This window comes from Oncorhynchus keta, chromosome 29 (genome assembly GCF_023373465.1).
Source record: "Oncorhynchus keta strain PuntledgeMale-10-30-2019 chromosome 29, Oket_V2, whole genome shotgun sequence".
NCBI lineage: Eukaryota > Metazoa > Chordata > Actinopteri > Salmoniformes > Salmonidae > Oncorhynchus > Oncorhynchus keta.
Genome location: NC_068449.1, coordinates 38,099,094 through 38,126,624, shown reverse-complemented (window position 1 = coordinate 38,126,624; position 27,531 = coordinate 38,099,094). Strand labels below are relative to the sequence as shown.

General features: G+C 43.0%; 1 protein-coding gene across 10 annotated transcripts in view; it reads right to left on the bottom strand.

Moving 5' to 3' along the window:
- The window catches only part of efcab11 (EF-hand calcium binding domain 11), a 72,587-nt gene that overhangs the window by 42,848 nt on the left and 2,208 nt on the right, over positions 1-27,531 (bottom strand). For 4 of the 10 annotated variants that reach the window (XM_035743440.2, XM_052486544.1, XM_035743442.2 and 1 more), the window contains exons 1-4: positions 23,716-23,881; positions 15,715-15,810; positions 11,526-11,574; positions 8,478-8,579 (exon numbers count right to left, since the gene is read on the bottom strand). In XM_035743440.2, coding sequence (XP_035599333.1) covers positions 8,478-8,579; positions 11,526-11,574; positions 15,715-15,810; positions 23,716-23,793 — 325 coding nt within the window. In that variant the 5' untranslated portion in view covers positions 23,794-23,881. Of the gene's footprint in view, positions 1-8,477; positions 8,580-11,525; positions 11,575-13,127; positions 13,249-15,714; positions 15,811-23,715; positions 23,882-27,531 lie in introns of those variants that run through there. The other 6 variants (XM_035743443.2, XM_052486547.1, XM_052486548.1 and 3 more) reach the window with 5 other exon arrangements.

Sequence of the window (27,531 nt, the reverse complement as noted above, 5' to 3'; positions counted from 1 at the left end):
TATTTACAGATTGGCTGTGTACAGGTACAGTGATCGGTAAGCTGCTCTGACAGCTGTTGTGAGGGAGATACAAGTCTCCAGCTTCAGTGATTTTTGCAATTAGTTCCAGTCATTGGCAGGAGAGAACTGGAAAGAAAGGCGGCCAAAGTAAGTGTTGACTTTGGGGATGACCAGTGCAATATACCTGCTGGAGCCCGTGATACGGGTGGGTGTTGCTATGGTGACCAGTGAGCTGAGATAAGGCAGGGCTTTACCGAGCAAAGACTTATAGGTGAACTGGAGCTAGTGGGTTTGGCGACGGATATGTAGTGAGGGTCAGCCAATGAGAGCATACAGGTCGCAGTGGTGTGTAGTATATATGGTGCTTTGGTGATAACGGATGGCACTGTGATACTCTACTCAGCAAACTGGATGTAGTCTGTTGGGGGGGATTTTGTAAATGACGTTGCCAAAATCAAGGATCGGTAGGATTGTCAGTTTTACAAGGGTATGTTTGGCAGCATGAGTGAAAGAGGCTTTGTTTTCGAAATAGGAAGCCAATTCTAGATTTAATTTTGGATTGGCGATGCTTAATGTGAGTCTGGAAGGAGAGTTTACAGTCTAATCAGACACCTAGGTATTTGTAGTTGTCCACATATTCTAGGTCAGAACAGTCCACAGTAGTGATGCTAGTCGAGCCGGAGGGTACGTGTAGCAATCTGTTGAAGAGCATGCACTTAGTTTTACTTGCATTTAAAAGCAGTTAGAGGCCACGGATGGAGTGTTGTATGGCGCTGAAGCTCGTTTGGAGGTTTGTTAGCACAGTGTCCTAAGGGCCAGATGTATACAGAATGGTGTCATCTGCGTAGAGGTGGATCAGAGAATCACCAGCAGCAAGAGTGACATCATTGATATATACAGAGAAAAGAGTCGGCCCAAGAATTGAACCCTGTGGCACCCCCATAGAGACTGCCAGAGGTCCAGACAACAGGCCCTCTGATTTGACACACTGACCTCTGAGAAGTAGTTGGTGAACCAGGCGAGGCAGTCATTTTAGAAGCCAAGGCTATTGAGTCTGCCGATAAGAATGCGGTGATTGACAGAGTTGAAAGCCTTGGCCAGGTCGATGAAGACGGCTGCAAAGTACTGTCTTATCGATGGCGGTTATGATTTCGTTTAGGACCTTGAGCATGGCTGAGGTGCACCCATGACCAGCTCGGAAACCAAATTGCATAGTGTAGACATTGTACAGTGGGATTCAAAATGGTCGGTGATCTGTTTATTAACTTGGCGTTCAAAGATTTTAGAAAGGCAGGGCAGGATGGATATAGGTCTATAACAGTTTGAGTCTATAGAGTGTCTCCCCCTTTGAAGAGGGGGATGACCGCAGCAGCTTTCCAATCTTTGGGGATCTCAGACGATACGAAAGAGAGGTTGAATAGGCTAGTAATACGGGTTGCAACAATTTCAGCGGATAATTTTAGAAAGATAGGATCCAGATTGTCTAGCCCAGCTGATTTGTTGGGATCCAGATTTTGCAGTTCTTTCAGAACATCAGCTGGATTTGGGTGAAGGAGAAGCAGGGTTTGGGCAAGTTGCTGCAGGGGGTTCTGAGATGTTGGCTGGTATAGGGGTAGCCAGGTGGAAAGTATGGCCAGCCTTAGAAAAATGCTTATTGAAATTACCAATTATCGTAGATTTATCGGTGGTGACCGTGTTTCCTATCCTCAGTGCAGTGGGCAGCTGGGAGAAGGTGCTCTTATTCTCCATGGACTTTACAGTGTCCCAAAACTTTTTGGAATTAGTGCTACAGGATGCAAATTTCTGTTAGGAAAGTTTAGGCTAGCTTTTTCAAACAGACTGTGTATATTGGTTCCTGACCTCCCTGAAAAGTTGCATATCGCGGGGGCTATTCGATACTAATGCAGAACGCCACAGGATGTTTTTGAGCTGGTCAAGGGCAGTCCAGTCTGGGGTGAACCAAGGGCTATATCTGTTCTTAGTTCTGCATTCTTTGGATGGGACATGCTTATTTAGAGGAAAGCACTTCTGAACAGCAACCATGCACACTTTTGAACAGCAACCATGCATCTTCTACTGACGGGACGAGGTCAATATCCTTCCAGGCTACCCAGGCCAGGTCGATTAGAAAGGCCTGCTCGCTGAAGTGTTTTAGGGAGCGTTTGACAGTGATGAGGGGTGGTCATTTAAGACAGCAGAGGTGTATTTAGAGGGCAGGTTGGTCAGGATGATATCAGGTTGTACCTGGTAGGTTCCTTGATCATTTGTGTAAGATTGAGGGCATCTAGCTTAGATTGTAGGACGGCTGAGGTGTTAAGCATGTCCCAGTTTAGGTCACCTAACAGTGCGAACTCTGAAGATAGATAAACAATGACTAACCAAAACAGCAATAGACAAGGCATACTGACATTAGGGAGAGGCATGTGTAGCCGAGTGATCATAGGGTCCAGTGAGTAGCCTTTTAAAATGATAAACTTGGATTAGCTAACACAATGTGCCATTGGAACACAGGATTGATGGTTGCTGATAATGGGCCTCTGTACGCCTATGTAGATACTTTTTTAAATCAGCCGTTTCCAGCTACAAATAGTAATTTACAACATTAACAATGTCTACACTGTATTTCAGATCAATTTGATTTTATTTTAAAAATGGACAAAAAAAAAAGGATTTTCTGTCAAAAACATGGACATTTCTAAGTGACGCCAAACCTTTGAAGCAGAAAGTCCGGGTAGCCATTTGATTAACAGCTTTGGGTTGGAAGCTGTTCAGGAGCCTTTTGGTCGAAGACTTGGCGGTCCAGTACCGCTTGCCGTGTGGTAGCACAGATTGTGACTTGGGTGGCTGGAATCTTTTACTATTTTTAGGGCTTTCTTCTGACAATGCCTGGTACAGAGGTCCTGGATGACAGGGAGCTCATACACACTACCCTCTGTAGCGCCTTGCGGTCGGATGCCGAGCAGTTGCCATACCAAGCGATGATGCAGCCAGTCAAGATGCTATCAATGGTGCAGCTGTATAATTTTGAGGATCTGAGGATCAATCTTTTCAGCCTCCTGAGGGGAAAGAGGCATTGTTGTGCCCTCTTCATGACTGTGTTGGTGTGTTAGAAACAAGGGATGCAGATTTTTGTCCGATACCCAATATTTTCCTTGCCAATTAATCTGATACTGATATTTAAAAAAATTGAAGCATTCTAGTACAGTTACAGCGACCGTTAAAGCATTCTAGTACAGTTAAATAGTTGAAACACACACCAATCAAACAGTTCTTTTGTTGGCAATTACATTTGTCCCCATTACCAGTAAAACATCATCAAAACCTAGTTAGGATTGAACTTTCTCCCCTACTCGGGAAATAATAGCAGCACAAAACTTGCATATGGCCTTTGTTATCTTCCTTTGAAACTTCCAAGATAGATCCACACATCAGACATTGTGGGCTAGGTTAGGAATGCTGTGTTGCACGTGTAGCGCTATATTTTTCGTGGCGTCATTACGTCATCTACCTATGTTATATAGGTATGCACGTTAGCTCTGACATCGGTTTTGCACATCGGTGTTAAACTAGAAAGACATCGGGCAAATGCCGGATGTTGGCATTTTATCTAATATCGTCCGATTCAGATATGCTTACCAATATATCAAGCATCACTAGTTAGGACCATGATAGGACACTGAGGAACTTGAAACTCTTAAACATCTCCACTACAGCTCCATTCGAAGTGAATGGGGGTGTGCTCGGCCCTCCGTTTCCTGTAATCCACGACCAGCTGACCTCAGCCTTATAGGCTGTCTCATCGTCGTCGGTGCTCAGGCCTACCACCGTCACGTCGTCTGCAAACTTAATGATGTTGGAGTCGTGTGTGGCCACACAGTCGTGGGTGAACACGGAATACAGGAGGTGGCTAAGCATGCACTCCTGAGGGGCAGTGTTGAGTGTTAGCTTGGCAGATGTATTTTTTCCTACCCCCACCACCGAAGGGTGGCCTGTCAGAAAGTCCAGTATCCAATTTAAGAGGGAGGTGTTTAATCCCAGGGCCCTTAGTTTAGTGTTGAGCTGTAGTCAATGAACAGCATTCTCACGAAGGTGTTCCTTTTGTCCAGGTGGGAAAAGACAGTGTGGAGTGCAATAAGAGATAGTGTCATCTGTGGATATGTTGGGGCGGCATGCGAATTGAAGTGGGTCTGGGGTGTCTGGGATGATGCCGTTGATGTGAGCCATGACCATCCTTTCAAAGCATTTTATGGCTATAGATATGAGTGCTACGGGATAATAATAATTTAGACAGGTTGCCTTGGCGTTTTTGGGCACAGGGACTATGATAGTCTGCTTGAAACATGTAGATATTACAGACGGGGTCAGGCAGAGGTTGAAAATGTCAGTGAAGACACCTGACAGTTGGTCCGCGCATGCTCGGAGTATGCATCCTGGTAATCTGTCTTGCTCTGCGGCCTTGTGAATGTTAAGCTGTTTAAAAAGGTCTCACTCACACCAGCTAGAGAGTGTGATCACACAATCGTCCGGAACAGCTGATGCTCTCATGCATGGTTCAGTGTTTGCCTCAAAGAGAGTATAGAAGGCATTTAGCTCATCTGGTAGGTTTGCGTCACTGGGCAGCTCGCAGCTGGGTTTCCCTTTGTTATCCGTGATAGTTTGCAAACCCTGCCACATTCGACGAGCATCAGATGTGGTGTAGTAGGATTTGATTTTCGGCCTGTATTGACACTGTCTGTTTCATGGTTCGTCGGAGGGCGTAGCAGGATTTCTTATAAGCGTCCAGATTTGTGTCCCGCTTCTTAAAAGCGGCAGCTCTACCCTTTAGATCAGTGTGGATGTTGCCTGTAATCCATGGCTTTTGGTTAGTATGTGCTGTCACAGCGGGAATGACGTCGTCAATGCACTTATTAATGAAGCCCGGTGACTGATGTGGTAAACTACTCAATGCCATCGGATGAATCCCGGAGCATATTCCAATCTGTGCTAGCGAAACAGTCCTCTTCATCTGACTACTTCCATATTGAGCGCATCACTGGTACTTCCTGTTTGAGTTTTTGATTGTAAACAGGAATTAAGAGGATGGAGTTATGGTTAGATTTTCCAAATGGAGGGTGAGGGAGAGCTTTGTGTGCATCTCTGTGGTTAGGTTAGTATTGTGGAGTAACAGCGTTGTTGATCCATCCTCAGTTTCCTCCTATTACAGCCATTAAACTCTGTAACTGTTTTAAAAAGTCACCATTGGCCTCATGGTGAAATCTCTGAGCGGTTTCCTTCTTCTCCGGCAACTGAGTTAGGAAGGACCACTGTACCTTTGTAGTGACTGGGTGTATTGATACACCATGCAAAGTGTAGTGAATAACTTCACCATGCTCAAAGGGAATAGGTGCCCTTTTTGAAAGGCAAGGGTTTGAATACTTTCTGAAGACATATAAAGTTATAATACTAAGGCACATACATACATGATGAGTGGGTGTATATATACAGTATATAAACTCAGCAAAAAAATGAAATGTCCTCTCACTGTCAACTGTGTTTACTTTCATCAAAAGTGGGGGGTCAAAAAAAAAAAATGTCCGTATATGGTGTGTCCATTATGTAACCAGTTCTTGCTGTGAGATGTTACCCCCTTCCACCAAGGCACCTGCAAGTTCCCGGACATTTCTGGGGGGATTGGCCCTAGCCCTCACCCTCCGATCCAACAGGTCCCAGACATGTTCAATGGGATTGAGACCCGGGCTCTTCGCTGTCTTACAGGAAATCAGCCATCCTACTCATTCTGTGTGTGGTGGCATTGTCATGCTGGAGGGTCATGTCAGGATGAGCCTGCAGTAAGGGTACCACATGAGGGAGGAGGATGTCTTCCCTTATGCGTTCCTGGTGTAACTCGGGCAGCTGTTGTTGCCATCCTGTACCTGTCCCGCAGGTGTGATGTTCGGATGTACCGATCCTGTGCAGGTGTTGTTACACGTGGTCTGCCACTGCGAGGATGATCAGCTGTCCGTCTCGTCTCCCTGTAGCGCTGTCTTTGGCGTTTTACAGTAAAGACATTGCAATTTATTGCGCTGGCCACATCTGCAGTCCTCATGCCTCCTTGCAGCATGCCTAAGGCACGTTCACGCAGATGAGCAGGGACCCTGGGAATCTTTCTTTTGGTCTTTTTCAGAGCCTGTAGACACTCTTACACTCTTAGTGTCCTAAGTTTTCATAACTGTGACCTTAATTGCCTACCTTCTGTAAGCAGTTAGTGTCTTGATGACCGTTCCACAGGTGCATGTTCATTAATTGTTTATGATTCATTGAACAAGCATGGGAAACAGTGTTTAAACGCTTTACAATGAAGATCTGTGACGTTATTTGGATTTTTACAAATTATCTTTGAAAGACAGGGTCCTGAAAAGGGATGTTTGTGCTGAGTTTGTGTGTGAACACACTATTATTCTAGACCCCAATTATTATCAAGCTGTTGTCAAAAGAGCCAATCAATTATTAATGCAGTCGAGCAGTATGCCATGAATCACACACACACAGACATGCAAACACACACAACACACACAGACACACAGACACACAGTGTCTAGCATCACACCATAAAAAAATGCTTTGAGGATGCAGTTTCAGGCAGCCATTAAAGAAACCAGCCGTTGTCACACACAAAGGTCCTCGTCTGTAATGGCGGGTGAGAGGGTTAATGAAGACAGTCCCTGGGCCATTTACTTCGGAGTTAATCATCACGGTCACCTGACACACACTCCCCTGCGGATATAAAACTCTGCCAAAAAAATGTTAAATTTATGAATTACACTTGTGCTTTCCAACAGAACAAAGAGTGGGAATGATCTTCTACAGAGCGCACACACACACACACCAGAGGATTAATTTCAGTGTTCTGTTTTTCAGTTTAGATACAAAAGGGAACTAAGTGTGTGTGTGTACAGCACATTAGGAAAGTATTCAGAACCCTTGACTTTCCACAGTTTGCTACATTACATCCTTATTGTAAAATTGAATACGGCTGCCACTCAAGGACATTCAGAGACTTGTCCCAAAGTCCCTGCATTGTCTTGGATGTGTGGAATGTGTTGTTGGAAGGTGAGCATTCGCCATAGTCTGAGGTACTGAACACTCTGGAGCAGGTTTTCATCAAGGATCTCTCTGAACTTTGCTCTGTTCATCTTAGCCTCGATTCTGACTAGTCTCCCAGTCCATGCCACTGAAAAACATCCCCAGAGCATGATGCTGCCACCGCCATGCTTCACCGTAGATGGATGGTGCCAGGTTTCCTCCAGACTGGATGGTGCCAAGTTTCCTCCAGACGTGACGCTTGGCATTCAGGCAAAAGCGTTCAATTTTGGTTTCATATGACACGAGAGAATCTGATTTGTCATGGTCTGAGAGTCTTTAAGGGCTTTTTGGCAAACTCAAAGCGGGCTGCCATGTGCCTTTTACTGAGGAGTGGCTTCCGTATGGCCACTCTACCATAAAGGCCTTATTGGTGAAGTGCTGCAGAGATGGTTTTCCTTCAAGAAGGTTCTCCCATCACCACAGAGGAACTCTAGATCACTGTCAGAGTGACCGTCGGCTTCTCGGTCACCTCCCTGACCAAGGCCCTTCTCCCCCGATTGCTCAGTTTGGCAGGGCAGCCAGCTCTAGGAAGAGTCTTGGTGGTTCCAAACTGCTTCCATTTAAGAATTATGGAGGCCACTGTGTCCTTGGGGATCTTCAATGCTGCAGAAATTTGTTGGTGCCCTTCCCCAGATCTGTACCTTGACACAATCCTGTCTTGGAGCTCCACAGACAATTCCTTTGACCTCATGGCTTGGTTTTTGCTCTGACATGCACTGTCAACTGTGAGATCTTATATAAACAGGTGTGTGCCTTTCCAAATCATGTCCAATCAATTGAATTTGCCACAGGTGGACTCCCAAATTGTAGAAGCATGTCAAGGTAGAAGCATCTCAAGGATGATCAATGGAAACAGGATGGACCTGAGTTCAACTTCGAGTCTCATAGCAAAGGGTCTGGAATACTTACGGTATTATAAGGTATCTGTTTTTCAAGTTTTATACATTTGCAAAAATGTCTAAAAGCCTGTTTGTTATTATGGTGCATTGGTATGTAGATTGGTGTGGAAAAACATTTATTTAATCCATTTTAGAATAAGGCTGTTTGTAACAAAATGTGAAAAAAGTCAAGGGGTCTGAATACTTTCAGAAGCCACTGTGTGTGTGTGTGTGTGTGTGTGTGTGTGTGTGTGTGTGTGTGTGTGTGTGTGTGTGTGTGTGTGTGTGTGTGTGTGTGTGTGTGTGTGTACGTCAAGGCCTAGAGCACCCTCTTCTGGCGAAAGAAAAGCCAAAGAGAAGAAAGGATTGAGAGAAGGGGGTGGAGATAGAGATGGATAGATGGAGGAACAGAGAATGAGTGATAGAGAGATGGGAGCAAGACAGAGAGAGATGGAGGGGGGGGTGTACAGTACATACAGTTCACATCAAAGGTGTTGAAGATCTGTCTGGTTTGCTGGTAGTGGTCATCTGATGACAACTTCTTGCCCATGAGACACATAAACATCTCTATACACACCCCTAGAGAGAGATGGGGGTGGGGGGTGGAAAGAGAGAGAGGGAGATAAATAAAGAGTCTTCCTCCTTTACATGGTGGTAACAGTAACATACATATCACCTTACAAATGCACGCACACACACAAATGCCAGGCAGAGTGTCTGGCAGTGAATGAAAGCGTGCTGTGTGGGGGCTTCTTCAGCACAAGTCTCGCTCAGGGCTTCAAAAGAAGGTGGAGACAAGGAGTCAGCGCTGGGGAGAATAGAGCGATAGAGAGAGAGCAAGAGAGCGAGAGAGGGAGAACTGGAAAGAGCAGTGCCAAGCTTTCACAGGAAGGGAAGAATAGAGGTGTGTTTGGATGAGGGAGGGTGTCGTGTGTGTGTGTGTTTTGAATCTGATTCTGTTAGCCGCACGGTGGCCCCTACCAAAGATCTGTGACTATGACTCACCACATGGCAAGCGTATCCAGCAATCATGCCTAGCTAATTGAGAGTACTTCATGCACGCACCCTGGTCTCTCACAGACCAACGTCCCCGGTCTCTCACAGACCAACGTCCCCGGTCTCTCACAGACCAACGTCCCCGGTCTCTCACAGACCAACGTCCCCGGTCTCTCACAGACCAACGTCTTGACCATTAGACGAAGATTAAATTATTTTGTGCTGAGGGGGACACTGATTTTGAAGTTGCAGGCAGGGCTACCTCATCACAAGACTATGAGCCTGACTCATATCCGCTATACTTAGCACACCGGTTAGGGGTGAGAGAAAGAAGGGCAGGTGGAGGCTAAAACTTCCTACAGGACTTCCTATAGGGATAGATTGAAATTGTCAAATAAATCTAACAATACAACCACTCAGAGGACAACACAAGAAAGTTTGAAAACATATTTCCAAATACAAACATAACAGTCCTAGGCTACACAGTAGACCTAGCCTACTAGGCATACTCGGGTTCCACATGTAACACATAACAAAACAATGCACCGGACAACACTGTCATAGGCTAGAGCAGGACTCCCTTACTAGATAAACGATCTCAGGCTCCTAAACGGAGTTAAGATGATGCTCATATCTCGCAAAAGATTAATGGCTCGAAAGTGTTCGGGTAAGAAATTGGCATCATCAGCAGAAAATTAGTTAGTAATGGTAAACATAAAAAAATGTAAGTTGACAATATTTTTTTTTATTTTTTTTTAAACAGTTAAGATTTCGTTGGCAGCTCATAAACCTTTAGCTAAACTGTTTTTTCAGCTAGCTAAGTCAATAGATAGAGCCTGTCAGCTGTAATCTGCAAATTGCGATTTAACATTCTAAACCTAACTGCTGTTTATCCAGTTAGCTAGTGTTACTAGCTAGCCAGCCAGTTTGTTACTAGCTAGCCAGCCAGCCATCAGCATAGTGCTAAAATATCATATGGCAAAAATTGAAGGCACTGTGTGCCTGCTTTTCGTGTTGTAGCACACAAGCACGCAACCTAAGATCAGGGCAGGCGGAATAGACTCACTATCTTACATAAGACAATGGTAGAACACAGTATTGGTAGTTAGTTTCTTGCCAACGGCCTCTGTTTAACCCCTATGAGGGGCTGTGCTTTAAATGAGCCACAGAGAGAGACAGTCTAGCCAAGCCCACACCCACACTGCCTGGCCCCATTCACTCTCAGCCAGCCACACACATTCTTGATCTCTCCCTCTAGTTAGCCACCCACTCTGTCTCTTCCCACCATCACCACCAATTTACTAATCATACCACATCCAGAGGAGCCGTTTAATTCATTGCTCTCTCTCTATTCCGCTCTTTTCCCACTCGCTCTCTCCCAGAAAATGTAAAGGATGGTGAAATATTTAATTGCATCAACCATGCCACTATCTAAATTCTTTCTCTTCATCCCCCTTTACCCTCAATCCCTCCCTCGTTTTCTCTTACTGGGCAATGTACAGATTACAATTTAGCTCCTGGCTTTAAAAACAAAAGAGAAATGACTTCCTAATCTTTAACCGTTTAACATCTTCCTTCAATAGCCCCGTATCTGTCTAGTCAGCCACCTTCTCATCTCCACTCTCTCTATCCCCCTCCCGTCTGCATGTCAAGAAGCCCCCAGTTAAAGCGTTGGCCGCATGTCGTCACAATAACAATTACACTGCACCGCAAGCCTTTTGTGAGGCATTCTTTTAATTACTGGAAATGTGTAAAACGATTACACCCAATCTAAATCAAGCGTTCCCTCTTGTTTTATCTCGATTCCTTCCATTTCACCAGGATGGATTGGAATGATACACTGAATAGGTTGCTTTGTTTGGTTTTGTCTTCCACCATCCCATTTTAAATGGAGATAGCGGCTAAATGCTGCACGGTGGATGTTTTGCTGTGTGTGTGTGCTTACACATCAGCATGGGTCCCCCTACTTTGCGTCTCAGTTGGAGGGCTGCCTGTCGTGGCCATAAGTGGTATTGTGATGAACAGCGTATGAAACTGTAATGACGTCTAAACTGCGGGCACGCTATAAATTAATCTAAAAAAGCCATTGAGGCTGTCAGAGGATAGCTGCAGGCAGGCACTCGTGTATGTCTGTCTGTGAGTGAGTTAGAGAGGTTGAGCAACTCGTCTCAAATTAAATACGGTCTGCGATGGCTGTTCTCAAATTAAATATGGTCTGCGATGGCTGTTCAGAGGCTATATCCTGTGGCTATATCTTCCACTTTTTCATCAAAACACACACACACATATATATTGGAGTGCTCCCGTTCAGCACGACTGGACGTGGGAAGATTGAGTCACCATCATATTTACGTAAATCGACACATCAAGGATATACAGTATGAGCTAAAAGTGCGGATGGTGTACATATTTTCTCATTTCTGAGTGCTCGTATGACACACAAACATACAGTAATATGTACTCATTCTGTCACAACAGCATTGTGCTTGTTGGAGAACTGAGAACGGTTCCTGGTACGGTCAGACTTACCTGGTGAATCTTTTGCCTGGGCTTGATCCATTAACATGTTGGTTTCAGACTGCAACATACAAGCAAGCACAAGGAAATTAAAGACTGACCTGATAGATGACAGAGGAAATGTAATCTACTTGAAATGAAGTGTTAATAATTTTTCTAAGAGATCCCATTTTATATTTATCAGTGTAGTTTTTGTGAAGTGATTATCATGCAAATTAGCCAGGTCACAAAGAAAGGTTAGAGCATACTTTTGAAAACTAACTAAAACTAAGTACACCGGCCCCATCTTGTGGAATGAAATGAACATTGCTTCACTGCTCCTCAAATTCAACTTGAACGAGGCTGGACACAACCACACCACTGTAGCTCTGGTCCATTATTGCGTGACACGAGGCAACTCGTTGTCTTCGTGCGATGGACCAGAGCTAGCACAACTGTACATGGGGGGTCACCGTATGAAAGTGGTACTTCCGGTTGTCTCGCTAAGAATTGGCGTAACTTCAAGATAGGGGGCGCTCCTTTAATTTTTGGATAAAAAACGTTCCCGTTTTAAACAAGATATTTTGTCACGAAAAGATGCTCGACTATGCATGTAATTGACAGCTTTGGAAAGAGAAAAAACTCTGACGTTTCCAAAACTGCAAAGATATTATCTGTGAGTGCCCCAGAACTAATGCTACAGGCGAAACCAAGATGAAGTTTCATACAGGAAATGCCCCAGATTCTGAAGGCGCTGTGTTCCAATGTCTCCTTATATGGCTGTGAATGCGCCAGGAATGAGCCTGCCCTTTCTGTCGTTTCTCCAAGGTGTCTGCAGCATTGTGACGTATTTGTAGGCATATCATTGGAAGATTGATCATAAGAGACTAACTACATTTACCAGGTGTCCGCCCGGTGTCCTGTGTAGAAATTATTGCGTAATCTATTATTGCGCGTTCCATTTCTTCAGAAGACAAAGGCAACTGCCACGAAGGACTTATCATCGATAGATATGTGAAAAACACTTTGAGGATTGATTCTAAACATCGATTGCCATGTTTCTGTCGATATTATGGAGTTAATTTGGAAAAAAAGTTCATGTTTTAATTACTTAATTTTCAGGTTTTTTCTTACCCAAACGTGATGAAGAAAACGGAGCTATTTGTCAACACAAATAATATTTTTGTAAAAACTGAACATTTGCCATCTAACTGGGAGTCTCCTCATTGAAAACATCTGAAGTTCTTCAAAGGTAAATTATTTTATTTGAATGCTTTTCTGGTTTTTGTGAAAATGTTGCCTGCTGAATGCTAACGCTAAATGCTACGCTAGCTATCAATAGCTATCAATACTGTTACACAAATGCTTGTTTTGCTATGGTTGAGAAGCATATTTTGAAAATCTGAGATGACAGTGTTGTTAACAAAAGGCTAAGCTTGAGAGCTAGCATATTGATTTCATGTCATTTGCGATTTTCATGAATAGTTAACGTTGCGTTATGGTAATGAGCTTGAGGCTGTATTCACGATCCCGGATCCGGGATGGCTCGTCGCAACAGGTTAACATTTTCATCGTCAAATTCATGAAAACACAGTCATATAAGATATATAAATGCATACGTGTTAATTAACTTACCATATGCCGGTTTTCAACGTATTTGAATGCCAAGAAGAAGCACGAAGCCAAAAAGTTAGTGCCACTGTTTCCTTAGAACTACAACTCCCACCAGCTGTCTCACTTTCGATACCTTAACGGTCTACAAAAAAAGTAGAAATATATATATTTTTTTCTAAAAGTACTGGCTGGCAATGTTTAGTAAAAAAAAAAAAAAAAGATCTAACACACACCAAATGGCCTCTAACTAACGGGTTCTTACCTTCCTGTAAGTCCTCGGCTCGAGCAGGCACGCTCCGGCATGCTATCAAGGCCACAGCTGTGGCAACCCAATGAGCACTGGCTACCCTTTTCGGACAGGGACCTTTGTTAGCAAAGTTCTGTCCCCCCCATAGTAAAGAATTATGTTGTTTTGATGTGTGGCTACACCACGTAGCTACAGTGGCATGATCTTATCTTGTGCACCTGCTTGATGATGGCTAACGTTAGCTGGCTAACTGATGAGCTCGATTGATCAACGACAACCAAAGGGCGTAGGTTTAACTACTTTTAATAACTAGATAAATCCGCTAGCAATAGAACAGTGTGTAGCCGTGTAAAGGCACACTATCAACAACCACTGTGTGGGTGGCGCATTGTATTATGGTAGCGCAGTCTTTGTTATTAACACACTACATACTAAACTACCTTGTTTTTCTAGCTAGCCACATACTTATGTTGTTTATATCTTATTTAAACTGGCTGACTTGCTATCTATAATGAGAATGTATTAACTAGTTGGTTAAAGTCTATACAATATAAAACGACATAGCCAAGTAGATGTGGTTCTGTGGGGGCCACAGAACATTGAAAAGGGTAGCCCATACACATTGGGTTGCCACACAGGAGTTCAATTGATACTATTCTAACTTTCAGTGATGTGTCTTACTCCTTGAGCATCAAATATGTTGATAGAAGCCATCGGATATGAACAAATCAATACACAAATATAAATTGTATACATCTCTTATATGACGGCATTTTCATGAGTTTGATTATATAAGCTTGAAGCTCATTCAAAAACAATACAGGATGTGGGAGGGATTATGCAAGGGAGAAAGAATGGAGCTGAGAACGAACGGTACAAACCAACGTCTACCGAATACAAGCCTAGTAATTTAACTTATGAGTCAACAACAGGAGTGCTAGATACAAGCTCCTCTCCTGAAAACCCAGAGATGGAGGCGGTTAGTGAGAACTCAGAAATCAAACCCGACAAAAGTGAGGAAGTACCTGCAGCGACAGGTTGGGTGAAGACTTCCAAGATTCACCACAATGATCAGGACAATGCCTGAGATGTACTACCAGGCCAATCTGGGATTTCCTTTCCATCGGTGCAGTACAATTAATGACCATGGTAATAAAATACAAGAAGAAAACCTCCCTAAAAGCACATTGTTCTGTTCACTTTGTACTGGCCTACTACTCACAGGGATTCTCTCAGGTTCCCTCACCCTTTGCCCACCATCCTCTACTTTCCTTACGGTTTCAGCATATGACACTTTCTGCACTGCTCTCACCCTGGCAACCTCAACCTGTCTCACTTGCACAGAAATCAAACCCGACAAAAGTGAGGAAGTACCTGCGGCGACAGGTTGGGTGAAGACTTCCAAGATGCATCACAATGATCAGGACAATGCCAGAGATGTTTCTGAGCCAGTGGGAGTAAAATATTTGTGGGGAAAGTGGATTTGTGTCTTTTGGCCGACCCATGTGTGTTATTTTTCTGGGTGGAGGGAAAAGCTGGGTATTGTTAACTAACGCGAGACTGAAGATACTGTTAACCTGATAGAGTCATACTAGGATATGTCAGGTATCCGGGAAGAGCTCTTCTTTCCAAACCCACTACAGTGTTTCAGGTGCCAAGCTTATGGTCATGTTGTACCAGTATGTAGGAGAACGATTTTGAGGATTGAGAAGTGTGCAGGAGGGCTTGGGACAAAGGAGTGTGTAGTTTCAGTGGTACAAGTGTGTTTCAATGGTGGGGATGACCATGTTGCTGGGGATCAGAAATGTCCTGTGCGAGTGAGACAGGTTGAGTTTGCCAGGGTGAGAGCAGTGCAGAAAGTGTCAAATGCTGGTGGGCAAAGGGTGAGGGAACCTGAGAGAATCCCTGTGAGTAGTAGGCCAGTACAAAGTGAACAGAACAATGTGCTTTTAGGGAGGTTTTCTGCTTGGAGTTTATTACCATGGCCATTAATTGTACTGCACAGATGGAAAGGAAATCCCAGAAGATTGGTCTGGTAGTAGCAGCAGCAGAGAAGTGTTTGTGTGTCAGAGGAACTACAGGGGGTTTGAGAGAAGGGGCCAAAGTAGTGGGGAGTTTGTTGGGGATAGGGTGTATATCTAGGGTCAGATGGTGGTGCCATTTCTTATTTTCCATTTGTGAACAAAACGTGCACCCTTTCAGTTTGTTTGCCAGCTCATAGAAGTGGTAGGATAAGAAAATCAACTGCTTCCAAATGGAGATGGCCTCAATGGCGCTGCCCATGCTCTCAGATGCCATAACGGAACAGATACAATGATGCAATGGCTGTCTAAGTCTATGATAACATCTAGTTTCTACTACCTTTGATGGTTTATATCCAAACAGCATGACCACCGCCATTTTTAAGTCTTCTCTGTTCAGGTAGCCTTTCTTGTCCGTGTCACACAGCTCATAAACCTTTGGAGGAAATACATTGTCATGTTACAAAAAAGTCTACCTTGTAGGGGCGAGAGAGAGGGGGGATGGGGTGTAATCAATGATGTGTGTGTATATATATATATATATATATATCACACACACATATATGTATACACATATACAGTGAGGCAAAAAAAACATATTTAGTCAGCCACCAATTATGCAAGTTCTCCCACTTAAAAATATGAGAGAGGCCTGTAATTTTCATCATAGGTACACTTCAACTATGACAGACAAAATTAGAAAGAAAAAAAATCCAGAAAATCACATTGTAGGATTTCTTGATTTATTTGCAAATTGTGGTGGAAAATAAGTATTTGGTCAATAACAAAACGTTGTCTTCTCTCAAATGAGCCATTGATCATATTTTTGTCATATTCCGACCTGGAGAAATGTGTAATGTAAAATATATATATATATACAGTTCTCACATATTAATGTTATTTAACACTGTAAAATCATAGAAATCACTTTATAGGAATTTTTGGGTGGATTTTTCCTTTAACTCTTAATAAAGCAAGCGTTGGGGCTCTTAATAAAACTCGGCTAGAACCATGGGGCAAAACAGACAGGGTTAGCTTATATTGTTGATAACATGTCAACTATATTTCATCTTCAATGATTATTGAAAACAACTACAATTGCACAATGAGCACTTCATGTTGGTTAGATAGCTAGTGATTTTTTGCCATTTCATTGACATGAAATCAGTAAAAAATAAAAAGACATGGTATCAAGAACAAGATGAAACGAGTCACGATTACCCACATGGCAGTTTTGTCAATATTGCTAGCTATCTGTCCATCCACAATTACAACAATATACAGACTTCTGCCCCATTGAAGTGTGAGCTAGTGATGTTACGTTTAATACCGGACCTCTGAGGCATGCGAAATCACTAAGCAGTGAAATTCAAAGCACTGTGCAGATGCTTTTCACTTTATCAAAAGCGTAGTTTGATCAAGTGACTTTTCAAACCGTGTGTTGCAAAACATGAGATCCCACTGAATTTGCCATGGTTCCAGTGCTTTCTTCAACTCCAAGCTGGTTTCAAACACCGACCTTTACTGGACAATGTACTTACTTAGTTTTTGTATTGTATTTACTATGGATCCCCATTAGCTGGGTCCAACAACATTAAGGCAGTTATACAATTTAAAAAAACCTTTACAATACATTCATTACAGAATTCACAACACAAAGTGTTGGCCCAAAATCCCTCAGGCCCAAAATCCATGTGTACGCGTGTGTATAGTGCGTATGTTATCGTGTGTGTATTTTTTATTTTTTGTTACCTTTATTTTACTAGGCAAGTCAGTTAAGAACAAATTGTTATTTTCAATGACGGCCTAGGAACAGTGGGTTAACTGCCTGTTCAGGGGCAGAACGACAGATTTGTACCTTGTCAGCTTGGGGATTTGAACTTGCAACCTTTCGGTTACTAGTCCAACGCTCTAACCACTAGGCTACCCTGTGTCTGTGCCTATGTTTGTGTTACTTCACAGTCCCCGCTGTCCCATAAGATGTATTTTTACTTGTTTTTAAAAATCTGATTCTACTGCTTGCATCAGTTATCTGATTTGGAATAGAGTTCCTTGTAGTCATAGCTTTATGTAGTACTGTGCGCCTCCCATAGTCTTCTGGACTTGGGGCCTGTGAAGAGACCTCTGGTGGCATGCATGGGTGTCCAAGCTGTCTGCTAGTATTTAAAAATAACAGACAGCTCGGTACCTTCAGCTTGTCAACACTGCTTACAAAAACAAGTAATGAGGAAGTCAATATCTTCCACTTTGAGCCATGAGATTGACATGCATGTCATTAATGTTAGCTCTCCGTGTCCTTTTAAGGGCCAGCTGTGCTGCCCTCTTCTGAGCCAACTGCAATTTTCCAAGTCCCTCTTTGTGGCACCTGACCACACGACTGAACAGTCGTCCAGATGCGACAAAGCAGGGCTTGTAGGACTTGCCTTGTTGGTAGTGTTGTTAAGAACGCAGAGCAGCGCTTTATTATGGACAGACATCTCCCTATCTTAACTACTACTGTATCAATATGTTTTGACCATGACAGTTGACAATCTAGGGTTACGACAAGCAGTTTAGTCACCTCAACTTGCTCAATTTCCACATTATTCATTACGAGATGTAGTTGAGGTTTAGGTTAAGTGAATGATTTGTCCCAAATACAATGCTTTGTTTTTGGAAATATTTAGGACTAACTTATTCCTTGCTATCCATTCCGAAACTAACTGCAGCTCTTTGTTAAGTTGCAGTCATTTCAGTCGTTGTAGTAGCTGACGTGTATAGTGTTGAGTCATCCACATACATAGACACACTGGCCTTACTCAAAGCCAGTGGCATGTCGTTAGTAAAGATTGAAAAAAGCCAGGGGCCTAAACAGCTACACTGGGGAATTCCTGCTTCTACCTGGATTATGTATCTGTATTCTGTTAGACAAGTAACTCAATATCCATATTATAGCAGAAGGTGTAAAGCCATAACACATACGTTTTTCCAGCTGCAGACTATGATCGATAATGTCAAAAGCCGCACTGAAGTCTAAACAAGACAGCCCCCACAATAATTGTATCATCAAGTTCTCTCAGCCAATCATCAGATATTTGTGTAAGTGCCGTGCTTGTTGAGTCTCCTTCCCTATCTGCGTACTGAAAGTTGTTTGATCAGATACAGAAGTTTACTAAGGGTTGGTAACAGACTGATTGGTCGGCTATTGGAGCCAGTAAAGGGGGCTTTACTATTCTTGGGTAGCGGAATGACTTTAGCTTCCCTCCAGACCTGAGGGCACACACTTTCTAGTCAGCTTAAATTGAAGATGTGGCAAATAGGAGTGGCAATATCGTCCGCTATTATCCTCAGTAATTTCCCATCCGATTGTCAGACCCCAGTGGCTTGTCATTGTTGATAGACAATTTTTTCACCTCTTCCATACTGACTTTACGAAATTCAAAAGTACAAATCTTGTCTTTCACAATTTGGTCAGATATACTTGGATGTGAAGTGTCAGCGTTTGTTGCTGGCATGTCATCCCTAAACGTTTATCTTGCCAATGAAAAAGTCATTAAAGTAGTTGGCAATATCAGTGGGTTTTGTGATGAATGAGCCATCTGATTTAATGAATGATAAGTTGGCTTTTTTCCCAAAATGTAATTTAAGGTGCTCGAAAGCTTTTTACTATCATTAATCTTTGTTTCATAGTATAGTTTATTTTTATTTTAGCTTAGTCACATGATTTCTTCATTTGGAGTACGTTTGCCAATCAGTTGGGCTGCCAGACTTATTTACCATATCTTTTGCCTCATCCCTCAACCATACAATTTCTCCAATTCCTCATCAATCCAAGGGGATTTAACAGTTTTTACAGTCATTTTCTATATGGGTACGTGCTTATTACTAACTGGAATAAGCAATTTCAGAAAAGTGTCAGGTGCAGCGTCTGGTTGCTCCTTATTACACACCACAGACCAGCAAATAGTCTTTACATCACCATATGAATCACTACAAAACATATTGTATGACCTCTGATGCACTATATTAGGGCCCTTCTTTGGAACTTTGGTTTTCCTAGATATGGCTACTATATTGTGATCACTACAACCTATAGATTTGGATACTGCTTTCCTCCCTCACAGGAGAACACCACGATCTTGGTCGTTGTGGATCATTTCTCTAAGTCCTGTCGTCTCCTCCCTCTGCCCGGTCTCCCTACAGCCCTACAAACTGTGGAGGCCCTGTTTACACACGTCTTCCAGCACTACGGGGTGCCTGAGGATATAGTGTCTGATCGGTGTCCCCAGTTCACTTCAAGAGTCTGGAGGGCGATCATGGAATGTAATGAGTAGGTGGAGATGTGGGCAGGTTTCTGCGGTCCTATTGCCAGGACCGGTCGGCGGAGTGGGAGGCGTTCCTGCCCTGGGCAGAGATAGTGCAGAACTTGCTCCGCCACTAACCTCTCCCCCTTTCAGTGTGTATTGGGGTGTGTATCGGTGTCAGACTGAGGCTCCTGTGGTGGAAGAGTTGTTCAGACGCGCGGAGGAGACCTAGGAAGCCGCCCATGGTCACCTCCAGCAGGCCGCGCTGCGCCAAAAGACCTGCACGGACCGTCACTGCAGTGAGGGCCTGGTGTTCGCACCAGGGGACAGGGTCTGGCTCTTGACCCGAAACCTGCCCCTCCGCCTGCCCTGCCAGAAGCTGGGCCCGCGGTTTGTGGGGCCATTCAAAGTCCTGAGGAGAGTGAACGAGGTATGTTACAGGTTACAGCTTCCCCCCCCCGATTAACGTATTAACCCCTCGTTCCATGCGTCTCTCCTCAGGCCGGTGGTGGTTGGTCCGCTCCAGGAGTCTTAGGTACGGGAGGCCGGTGTCTACGCACCAATGGAGCCGCGCATCCGGGGGAGGTACTGTCACGACTTCCGCCGAAGTCGGCTCCTCTCCTTGTTCGGGTGGCGTTCGGCGGTCGACATCACCGGCTTTCTAACCATCGCCGCTCTATTTTTCATGTATCCATTTGTTTTGTCTTGTTCCCTGCCCACCTGGTTTTCATTCCCCAATCAATTCATATGTATTTCATATGAATGAACCAGAGGTAAATTGTTTCCGGGTTTTAGCAGTACAAGCTGGCGAGCTATATAGACCCCCAAACCACATTGAATGTGTCATAGTACCCATAAAACCTAGCAGTCATGCAGGGAAATGGTTCCAATTGTTTTTCCACCATTAATTTTTCCCATAGGTGATTATAAAAACACATAAAATAAGGGCTGTGTTTCGTATAGGCTTACCCTGGCGTGACGTTTTGATAAACAAATAAATAAATAAATAAATAAATCTCTCAGACAAGGTGACTTATCAAGATATTAGACTCTATTTAACGCTCAGTTTTGTAAATGCTAATTAGCATCAAAGTAGACATCATACAAAACTACAAATCCCTGCAAGTTCCTTCATTTCAACTCTAGCTGATACCTTTACTAACAGGTATTGTGTCAATTTAAAACCTGTACAAGACAGTTCAAAGAATTTTCCATTTAATAGAAATGTTGCCAATTTATTAGTTGCTACATTTATTTAACATTAGATAGTTAATCAAGAGATACCTTTGACTCACTTCGGATCATCACGGCATTTGTAGTACTTTATGATAGCCACATTAGCAGCTAATTAGCATTTCATTATTGGGAGGGGGTGGGGGGTTAAATACAGGCGAATATACACTATATGAACAAAAGTATGTGGACACCTGCTCGTCGAACATCTCAATCCAACATCATGGGCATTAATATATAACATTGATGTTGGAAAATTGCTGCAGGGACTTGCTTTTATTCAGCCATAAGAGCATTAGTGAGGTCGTTAACTGTTCAGCAGTCTTATGGCTTGGGGGTGGAAGCTGTTAAGAAGCCGTTTGGACATAGACTTGAGGCTCTGGTACCGCTTGCCATGCGGTAGAAGAGAGAACAGTCTATGACTTGGGTAACTGGAGTGAGGTCGGGGACTTATGTTGGGCGATTAGTATTTTGCTCTCGGAGCGTTCAAAGCACACACTGGACGCTCTGGCAGAGGAGTAGGGTTGATCTGAGCATTTAATGCCAGTCAAGCACCCGAGTGAACTGGCTAACGTTGGCTAGCTACTTCCAAACACAAATGAGAGAACACCTCACTCTGACCATTTTACTCGCCCTAGTATAGCTGGTTAGGCTGTAATTAGAGCACTGTATCCAGAGCATTGGTGACTAACTGTGCTGCTGGCAACAATTTAATTAAGCTTTTTTTGCCGACTTTTACTGACACCGGCCATATTCAACAGGTGATGAGCGTTTGTAAATTCATCAGTTATTCGGCATGAGAGTGCTCTGAAATCGGAGTAGATAGCCAGAATGAACAATGTCCATTGTTGTTGAATGATCTGAATAATAAAGACAAACATTGGGTAGTTAGTTAGTTAACAATACTGGCTGGCAAGTTCGATATATTAGTAGCCAACTAACGCTAGGTAACTAGCTAACATACCAGTACATACTGCTGTAATGCTATGCGGTTCATTATGATAGCGTAGCTAATAAATTGTCAGCCAACATAACGTGTAACGTAACTTAGTTGAAAAGTCATTACTTTATTACATTGCTCACATTTTAACATGTCACAATTAGTTAAAGCAATGAATTTGTATCCACTCTCATTTAGCATATTTTCCTCCAATCTGAAAACGTGAAGCCACGCCCATTTTCTGAAGAATTACATTAAGGGCCCTAAAAGCACAGACACTGCATGCATACTTTGTATTTTGGCGAATTTAGTATGACATCCGGGAACTTTTTGGCATACTAACTATATCCATACTTTGACCAATAAGCATACTATATACTCAATTCATATCACAAATAGTGCAGTTAGTATGAGCATTTGAACACAGCTCAAATTTGTTTCTAGTAATCTCTCCTCCTTCAGGGGCTTCTTCTTTGGACTTTATATGGCCATTGGCAACCAACTTTAAGGTGCATTACCACCACCAACTGAATTGGAGTGTGGACCTCAGTTCATCTTACATTATAAACTGGGTGGTTTGAGCACTGAATGTTGATTGGCTGACAGCTGTAGTATATCAGAGCGTATACCACGGGAATGACAAAACATTTATTTTTACTGCTCTAATTACTTTGGTAACCAGTTTATAATAGCAATAAGCCACCTCGGGGGTTTGTGGTATATGGCCAATATACCACACCTAAGGGCTGTATACAGGCACTATGCGTTGCATTGTGCATAAGAACATCCCTTAGCCATGGTATATTGGCAATATACCACACACCCTCGTGCCCTATTGTTAATAACCCACATGAGTATATGCTCCTAAAAACCAATGAGGAGATGGGAGAGGCGGGACTTGCAGCGTGTGAAGCGTCACTAGAAACAAGTTGTTTTAGCACCTGGCTACAAGACGTGCGCAAGCAGTGTGGGTGCAATGATGTATGTGTAAATGTATTTTGCACACGACGGGCGGTGTAATATGTTGACCAGACCGGACGTAAATGTACATATACATGTTATTCAATCATTGCACCCACACTGCTTGCAGAGCATCTGCATGGCCAGGCACTAAAATATAGAATGGGTTCTATTTGTGACTCTCAATGCGCTGCAAGTCTGGCTTCTCCCATCTCCTCATTGGTTTTCAGCAGCATATACCAAAATGCCATCTCCTCATTGGTTTTCAGGAGCATATACCCACATGGGTGATTGAAAAATGAACTTAGGTCCACACTCCAATCGGTTGCTATAATGCACCTAAAGTTGGTTGCCAACCACCATATAAAGTCCAAAATAAAAAGAAGCAGCCTGAAGGAAGGAGGAGAGATGACTAGAAACAAATTTGATTTGCCATTTTATCTGTGGATTAATTGTTGGAGTAGAGGACCTTGTGCATCTCAGGTAAAATAAACAACCCAATGTTTATCTCCCAGGACAAATGAGCTAGCAAAAGCAAGCTATCTAGCTAAATTGCCATAAATGTTTAATGCTTTTCGACTTGTCCCGAAATTAATATAATTGGTTCTGAGTTTGTTTTGATATTTCAAACTGCATGTCCTGATAGCATCTGGTGTGGGTGGACAAAATCAACATGCGTGTGCGGTCTGGTCTCTGAACACGAATGATACTAGTGTAGACGGAAATTATGGGATGTGCTTTTACAGAACTTGACATGGTAATGATACGGTACATTGGGTAAACTTCGGTACCCTAAACTGTACTCCCACACAAGGGCCAGTCAATTACGGAGCCATTCTGCCTCTTATCAGACAACCGCAAAAAAACAGTTACCTACAGTAGTCTATGAGTCGGTACAGTACTGTTAGCTAACGTTAGTTCTTACCGTTTCAAACTTCTTCTTGTCGATGTCGGTGATTTCTCTTTGTTTTCTGGCAAAATGTGTTAGAGAAAACATTTCCATGTTGATAGATTGCACAGAGGAAAAGTTAAGTTTCCTTGGAGACCGTATAAGCTCCACGGTTGGTTACCTGTTCTTCTTCTTTGGTATCATGGTGTTCGCACATTTTGTTTGTGCATGCTGCCACCTACTGTGCGGTAGTGTGTGGCCAATCACGTTCCATTTTGGTTTACCTGTTTGATAGTGGTGGAAAAAGAACCACCCGCTAAACCTGAATAGTGTAGGGCAGCAGATCTAGGCATTAGGTTTACGCATTAGGTTTGGCCTAATAGTCAACATAGAACAACATAATAGCAGTCCCATTCATTGCCCTACACTACATATTAAACACAATTAACACATCTGATTAGTAGGCTATATAATCAGTTCAATGTCAATAACATATCCTAATATTTTCAGTCTGATTACGCTGATAAAATCACAAGTCTCTATTAAATTCGTTTTTTGTATTTCTTTGTCCGTTGATTGTGGGAAGACAGCTTGCAACCAAGAGAAAATGTCACAATGAAAAAGTCTCAAAGGAAAGGTGGATAGTTTCAGGGAAGAATGGACAGAGAAATAGGCATTCTTACCATATTTCTCCAATGTCAAACCACAATGTCTTGTTTGAAACTAAAAGGTTTCTGTTTGCAAATAATCAAATATTAGACATCCGTATGAATCTAAGTATGGCACTTCCAAGTTACCCTTCCACGCATACAGAGGCTCGAATGAGGCAGAAAAATGTAAGCTTCAACCCATGGCTACTCATCTGTTGCTTAACCCAACAGAAGTGCTTCTATAAAAACTGCCTGGGTTTAAACATCCTATATTCAGAAAATGAAAAGCTCAATTAATAGAGACAGAATAGCAAAGTACTTTTTTTGACTCCTCGAATATTGAAGGCCGCAGCTCAGCTTCAGAATGTCAGAGAGGAATCAATACAGTGCCTTTGGAAGGTATTCAGACCCCTTGACTTTTTCCACATATTGTTAGGTTACAGCCTTATTTTAAAATGTAATAATAGTTTCCCCCCCCTCAATCTACACACAATACCCCATAATGACAAAGCAAAATCAGGATTAGACATTTTTGCAAATTTCTAATAAAAAACAAACAAACTGATATCACATTTACATAAGTATTCAGACCTTTTACTCAGTACTTTGTTGAAGCACCTTTGGCAGCGATTACAGCCTCAAGTCTTCTTGGGTATGACACAACAAGCTCGCTCACCTGTATTTGGGGAGTTTCTCCCATTCTTCTCTGAAGATCCTCTCAAGCTCTGGTTTCCAGGTTTCCTCCAGATGTGACGCTTGGCATTCAGGCCAAAGAGTTCAATCTTGGTTTCATCAGACCAGAGAATCTTGTTTCTCATGTTCTGAGAGTCTTTGGGTGCCTTTTGGCAAACTTCAAGCGGACTGTCATGTGCCTTTTACTGAGGAGTGGCTTCTGTCTGTCCACTCTACCATAAAGACCTGATTGGTGGAGCGCTGCAGAGATGGTTGTCCTTCTGGAAGGTTCTACAAAGAGGAACTTTGTAGAACTAAGACTCTCCTCCTTCGAATGCTCAGTTTCCCCAGATCTCTGCATCGACATAATCCTGTCTCAGAGCTCTACGGACAATTCCTTCGACCTCATGGCTTGGTTTTTGCTCTGACGTCCACTGTCAATGATGACAGATGTGTGCCTTTCCAAATCATGTACAATTAAATTAATTTACAGGTGGACTCCAATAAAGTTGAAGAAACATCAAGGATGATCAATGAAAACAGGATGCACCTGAGCTCAATTTCAATTCTCATAGCAATAAGTCTGAATACTTATGTAAATAAGGTATTTCTGTTTTATTTTTAATACATTTGCTAAAGTGTCCAAATCTGTTTTCGCTTCGTCATTATGGGGAATTGTGTGTAGATTGCTGAGGAAATGTTTTTATTTAATCAATTTTAGAATAAGGCTAACGTAACAAAGAGGCACTGTATACCCTGTATACCCATATGCATAAGTCACTTACTTTGTGGGCATTTTAAACTTTGTTTCTAGCATAAGGCATCACAGAGATAATATGAAGCTTTCCATAAAGCTTTCCATAACAATACTTATCTGGATACTTTTAAAAATGTATTTCAAAATATAAAGCTAACAATTATTTTCCCCCTTTTTACGAAAGGGTATGGCATACCCTCACTCAATTTGAGCCCCAGTTTTAACCAAACACACCAAGCCCTCTGCAACTGGATTCTGGACTTCCTGACGGGCCGCCCCCAGGTGGTAAGGATAGGTAACAACACATCCGCCACACCAATCCTCAACACAGGGGCCTCTTGAGTGTGTGCTCAGTCCCCTTCTGTACTCCCTGTTCACTCATGGCTGCCCAGGCCAGGCATGAGTCCAACACCATCATTAAGTTTGCAGATGGCACAATAGCCTGATCACCAACAACGACTAGACAGCCTATAGGGAGGAGGTCAGAGACCTGGCCGTGTGGTGCCAGGACAACAACCTCTCCCTCAACGTGATCAAGACAAAGGAAATGATTGTGGACTACAGGAAAAGGAGGACCGAGCATGCCTCCATACTCATCGACGGGGCTGTAGTGGCGCAGGTTGAGAGGTTTGGGTTCCTTAGTGTCCCCATCACCAACAAACTAACATGGTCCAAGCATACCAAGGCAGTTGTGAAGAGGGCACGACAAAACCTATTCCCTCTCAGGAGACTGAAAAGGTTTGGCATGGGTCCTCAGATCCTCAAAAGGTTCCACAGCTGCACTATCGAGAGCATCCTGGCTGGTTGCATCACTGCCTGGTATGACAACTGCTCAGCCTCCCAACCGCAAGGCACTACAGAGGGTAGTGCGTACGACCCAGTACATCACTGGGGCCAAGCTTTCACCCATCGTGGACCTCTATACCAGGCGGGGTTAGAAGAAGGCCCTAAAAATTGTCTGTTCTCTCGGTAACCACACGGCAAGCGGTACCGTAGCGCCAAGTCTAGGTCCAAGAGGCTTCTAAACAGCTTCTACCCCCAAGCCATAAGACTCCTGAACATCTAATCAAATGGCTACCCAGACTATTTGCATTGCCCCCCACCCCTTTTATGCCGCTGCTACTCCTAGGTTATTATCTATGCATAGTCACTTTAATAACACTGCCGACATGTACATATTACCTCTATTATCTCGACTACCGGTGCCCCCACACATTGACTCTGTACCGGTACCCCCTGTATATAGTCTCGCTATTGTTATTTTATTGCTGCTCTTTAATTACTTGTTCCTTTTATTTCTTATTCATATTTTTTAAACTGCATTGTTGAGAGTCTTGTAAGTAAGAATTTCACTGTAAGGTGAAAGGAATACCTGTTGTATTCGGCGCATGTGACTAATACAATTTGATTTGAAATACGGCGGTATATAAGGAGTGTATGGTGACAGTATTGGAGGATTTGACTATACTGACAAATCTATGGATAGCATAATTGATTCTGTCAAACAGGTAGGCCTACCTCTTATTTTTTTGAATAGGAAAAAATACGCTCCAACAGGGGCTTCGTCTAATACAGTGACAACTAAAATATCCCAATAACAATTTAGTCCAATCACTGTAAGCTAAATATGATGTCTTTCCATGTTTCTGATTTCAGTGTGTGTGCGCGCATTCCTGCATGTATAATAAACATGTTGACTCACCCTACTTGTAGAGAAACGCCAACGCCATCCTGCTCTCTTTCATGTTGAGGAAACGGTCTATCACTCTGTCA